This window comes from Pinus tabuliformis, chromosome 4_2, assembly GCF_031772625.1.
Source record: "Pinus tabuliformis cultivar Carrire ecotype Pingquan chromosome 4_2, CPIR1, whole genome shotgun sequence".
Classification (NCBI taxonomy): Eukaryota; Viridiplantae; Streptophyta; class Pinopsida; order Pinales; family Pinaceae; genus Pinus; species Pinus tabuliformis.
In genome coordinates, this window is record NC_142304.1 from 487,959,608 (window position 1) to 487,965,332 (window position 5,725).

The 5,725-nt window shown below is 35.8% G+C and overlaps 1 protein-coding gene across 1 annotated transcript; it reads left to right on the top strand.

Annotated features, from left to right (window-relative positions):
* Window positions 1–3,163: 3,163 nt before the first annotated feature.
* Window positions 3,164–3,715, top strand: LOC149170086 (uncharacterized). Its single transcript, XM_089425440.1, has one exon. The coding sequence runs from the start codon at window positions 3,164–3,166 to the stop codon at window positions 3,713–3,715; it is 552 nt and encodes a 183-aa protein (XP_089281566.1).
* Window positions 3,716–5,725: the final 2,010 nt, after the last annotated feature.

Here is a 5,725-nt window from a genome sequence, read left to right on the forward strand (position 1 = left end):
ATTTCTCTACTACATCTGGAAGGGCACCTGGAAAACTACAAGTATAATATTTGATATAAGTAGGATAAGTGGCTTTTCCTGCTACTATGAGTAATTTATGCACGTAACAAACATATATATGCTTAAGAGACAGATCTTCTAATCTTTGAGACAGAAAGAAAGATTGAAGATTCTCTGCATCTAATCCAACTTTTTTAGCACCATAGAATTACAATCCTAAGGCTTCAAGTAAATCATTGTCTGTAGTGGGTTAGTTTAAGAATTCATCTTTGGTTGTTTGAGGCAACCAATGCCACCATTCCCATGCAAGACTAGTAAATCCTGAGGAGATTAGCCATATGCATTGGAGTAATTATTCTATCTTCAACTTTTTTTGCAATATTCCAATTTCCCAGAAGTTGTAATGCTTCTTTAATTTCTTCTCTACTTTGACATCCTATATTAAGTATAGGATGCTATGGCATTATGGCTATGACCATATTCATTCCTGCGATGCCAAGGCTCCCTATATTAGTTAGTGTCGATGTGTTTGTAGAGGCTTCTGCCATAGTTTCATCAAACCCTTCACGACCTTCAATTCCTAAAGCTAAAAGATCCAGATATTTTTGTTTATCTGGAAACAAAGGATCCCATTGATTAACTGTAGTCATTTCTTTTAAAATAATGGAAATAAATTGTCAGATATCCCGAAATCCCATTCAGGTTGTAATTCTGGTTCAACTTCACAAGCAAAAAGATAAAGAGATTTTTGCCTTCTGTGACCAAGCTTAATGTCATCTTTAGAGATAGATTGTCTGAACGGATCAAAAGCGGAAATATTTCTTAATAGCTTCTGGAATGACTTAAAGATTCCATAACCCTAAAATAGATCTTTTCTAGAACCGAAAGACTAATATTAATCTTTTCTATGGTTATTTTTATTGCTTCAATATCAATCAAGACATGGGATATTATGTCAAATTTATCTGAAAGTTTTTGTAGCTCTCCTCTTTCAGGCTTATTAGAAGTAATCATTCTTAAAAGATCCTTATGAACATCGTCTAGATTCTCGGTTGTTAAACTTGCTTGAAGATTTGAATAGTTCAACAACTTGCATTCATCAGAAACACTTGTATCAACTGAGGAGGATATGGCTAAAAAATATTATTGTTTAATCATTCCATCATACTGGTATTGATGAAAACGGGTGACTGGAAGATTTCTTCTAGGGAACAAATGAGAGTTCTCTTGTTGGTATTTGGACTCTCATTTCTATATTTTCTCTAGAAGTGTGACAAAAAACATACATAGATCTGCAGTTTTAGGGGCTCCATATACAACTTTTATTTTGTTAATGCAGGCTGGGCATTCTATATATTTTCTAGAATGGTAGACTGTGTTATTCCTACTGGATTTACAAGTATGTTGAAGTTTTGTAGTTTGCAGGGAAGAATGACTTGGGGTAGTAGGGATATGACCAAAGGGGAGTTGATCCTTGGCGATTTGTAGAGGTACAGGATTTCTAAAAGAATTTCTTTGTTCAGTTTCTAATAGATCTTGTTTGTAAGTATGGTATTTATTTTTCCAAGAGGTTGGATAGCTCATGCATGTCCATTCGAATGTGACAGGTTGAGTATTGGAAGAATGATATATTTCTAATATACTATGCAGGTGGAAATTTCTCTCCATAGAGGTCCTTAATGATGGAAGAGTATCATTTGAGAATCTCACTATAACCATACATTTTAATTGGAAAATGAGGGATGCAACAAACATATTGAATCCTCTAGGAAGAATGTAGGCTTTAAGCAGGTCATAGATATAAGGATCTTCTAAAGCAACTGCATATTTTGGATAAACAATACAGAAAGTTGGTCCATCAAGCAATGGAGGGGAGAATCCTCCTATTAATACATCTGTAAATTATGTGTGTGTCTACGATACAAAAAAAGAGAATGCACATTTTAAAAAGGTCTAACTACGGGTTGATATTCGAACTTTATTGGACCAAGATTATAGTACTTGTATTTTTGTTTCTTTCTCCAATCTATCAGATCTTTATCCATCATACTTATATGCAATGGTTCATCATTAGAAGTGAAAGGTTGATTTACATAGTGGACTTTGATAAAAGAATGTGAAAAGTATTCCCATCCATTGAGCTTACAAATATCTTTGGTATATATAGGTGGAAGTTTCAAGTTTGTGGACAAATGGGGTTCTCGAATAGAAAGAATTCCTCTAGAAGTATTAGACTTGGATAAGGAGGAAGATCCATGATATTTAACCATAGTAGTTTTTCTCGAAGCATTACTAGATGATATTTCTACTAAATTTACTTCATCCCTCAAAGGATCCATAGTTTATTGATGACCAAGCAAACTCTAGTGAGAGCTATGAGCAAACTCTTTAGGAAACGACTACCCAATACACAATTTCAGCTCATATATTTAATTTCACAGATTTACGACCTCACAATCCAACTAAAACTCTCAAAAACATTATCATACATCAGAATTCCTTGATGAAATGAAAGATGCATATAACTTGGAATTAGATGCTTTCATTAACATAACATATGTGCCAATTGAACCAGGCTCTGATACTTCCACGACTCCCTGATCGTTCTCTTATGTTCATACAAATCAAAAATGCAAATGGCTTATAGATTCTGCAACCATCGCAACTAAATACTGACATTACAGACTCGATAGGAAATCAATACAAACTCTATAACTGACTCGATAGGAAATCAATACAGACTCCTGGATATTGTTTGGATGTTTTTGCTGGATAGTTTTGTGATTGGGGAATTGGAACATTGTACTCTCTTTATTGAACATTTTATGACAATCTAATAAGAAGAAGAATTTGAAAGGGTTTCCCCCCTTGTGGGGTTTTTCCTATTGTTTGACCAAATCGTTGTGTCTCTTGTTATTGTTCTTGAATGTCTATTGTTTATTGCATTTACTGTTGTATCTACAATTGCTATTGATCATTAGAAGATTAAATTGTTTTGAAATATTGCTAATTAAAGATAAGAATTGGGCTAAAGTAATTGTAACAACATAGAATAGAGGAAATTAACATGGTATAGTAGCTAAGGTTAAGTCGGGCCCAAGGAGTTGAAGCAAGAGAAATAATCTTTGAAAGAAGTTGAAAGAGCCTATTTGATTTGGTTAAGATGTCCACCTCTTACTTCAAGGATACTGAGAAGCTTGGTGATTCATATAACTTTGTTGCTTGGAAAATCAGGTTGGAATTTATATTAAATGACAACGATGTTTTGGAATATGAGCAAAGAAAGGTCCCTGAGCCTTCGACGAATGATTTTGTTGCTATCAAATCCATGTACAAGAAAGGTGAACTCAAAGCTAAGAAAATTCTCATTGATGGTTTGCAGGATCATTTACCTGTTTATGTCAGTAATTTGAAGAATTCTAAAGATATTTATGATAAATTGGTTGGGATGTATCAAGTCAATAATTTGAATCATATCCTCTCCTTGAAGAATAATCTCAAGGAATTGAAAATGAATAAGGGAGAGTCTGTGCAATCCTATATCATGAAGGTATCTCAACTAAGGGATCAACTACAAATTGTTGGTAAGACTATATCTGATAGAGATTTGGTGATGGTCACTCTTCAAGGTCTTCCTCCTATTTGGGAAACATTCATTACTATTATAAAAAACAACAAAAGACTCCCAACATTTGATGAGCTCGTTGGGAAATGAACTCAAGAGGGAACCAGGATGATTTCCCAGTGAAGGATTCAAAAGCATGAAGGAGGAGAGCCCTCTGCATTTGTTACTCAAGGCAAGGAAGAAAGGTAAAGGGAGACCATCCAATTCAAGAAAGTTCTCTCCTGAATCGAAAGACTCTAAAAGAAGATTAAGAAAAGATAGGCCTCAAGCTAAATGCTTCAACTGCCACAAGTATGGTCACTATGGCTAAGAAAGTTCGAGAAAGAGAGAGTCTCCAAGATGCAACCGGGGCTACAACAACATGTGCAATGATAAAAGAAGAAATGATGATAGAAGAGGAGATGATAGAAGAAGAAGGGATGATAGAAGGATTAGAGATACTTCATATGACTATGAAGAAGGCCATCGACCTCAAAAGAGGACAAGAAATTTCAAGTATTAAAACAATGCAGCTGCTAGACAATCTGAATACATTCTTATTTTTGCTCTTTCTAGTTCTTCTCCTCTAAATTCGTATGATAGTTGGTTAGTAGATAGTGGGGCTTTTGGACATTTCTCTGGGTACAAGGAAGTCCTCTCTAACCTGGTTGAGAGGGAGACAAGTTTGACAATCATTCTTGGAGATAACTCTACTCATCCTGTGAAGGGTTTTGGTTTTGTCAAATTTCATTTGAACTCTAGTGAGTCCATTCTTCTTCATGATGTGATGTACGTTCGGGTTTAAAGAAGAACTTGGTATCTATTTTTGCTTTGGAAGAAAAGGGCATGAGAGTAGCTTTTATAAAAGGAAAAGTCCTCACTTGGCCTAAGGAATCTCACATGAGAGATGCTTTTACCTTGGGATCTAGAGTTGAAGGACTCTATAGAGTCAATGGAAGACCTCTTCTAGCAATGGTCCACAACACCAATCATCAAAGTGAGTTATGGCACCGAAGGTTAGCACATCTACATTATGAAGCCTACCGAAAATTGAACAAGTCAGACTTTGAGATGCCTGATGTTCAAGCCAATCATGATGGAGTTTGTTTGGGATGTACCAGTGGTAAGAAGACAAGGGGGCAATTTCCCTATAGCAAAAACAAGACCGATAATATTCTTCAACTTATTCATTTTAATTTATGTGGAACCATGCTTATGCACTCTATTGGTGGACATCTATACTACATGATCTTCATTGATTATTTGTCTAGGAAAACATGGATATACTATTTGAGGCACAAGGATGGGGCTTTTGATGTTCAAGGACTTCAAGGTGTTGATAGAAAATCAAACAGGGAAGAAGATCAAAGTGTTTGGATCTGACAACGGTGGAGAGTACATTTCAAATGAGTTCATTAACTTTTGCAAGCAAGTTGGAATCAAGAAGGAAACTATTGTACCTTACAACCTCGAGCAACATGGAGCTGCCAAAAGAAAGAACAGGTCCATCGTAGAAGTTGCTCAAGCTATGTTGCATGATCAAAAGTTGTCGAAATTCCTCTGGCAAGAAGCTACAAAATACAATGGTATATGTTCAAAACAGGGTTCCTCATCAATCCTTGGACAACAAGACCCTCGAAGAAGTATTCACAGGTGTGAAGCCCGAAAATGGAATTCTCAGTATATTTGGTTTCCCCATATACTTTCATGTGCTTAAAAACAAGAGGAACAAGCTAGAAGCCACTGGAAAGAAAGATATGCTTGTTGGTTATTGTGAAAATTCTAAAGCGTTTAGAATACACATATCATGTCAAAGGAAGATCAAGTTTAGCATGGATGTAACTTTCGATGAAGATGTTGCTCCTGGAAAAGCAAGGTACCTTCCTCCTACTAAGAATAAAGATGATGATGACATACTAGAAGGTCCATTTGTACCTGAATCTGAGAAGGACATAGTTAATGATCCCATGGAGCCTATGGACCCCTTCGATCCTCCTCTAAGTGATCCCCCTGCCAGAAAGAGACTAATATGGCTTCATGATACTTTACAAGATGTTGAGAGACATCTTCCAGTCAAAAGGACCTTTAGAGAGAGTAAGAATCCATGCCAATATCAATGAT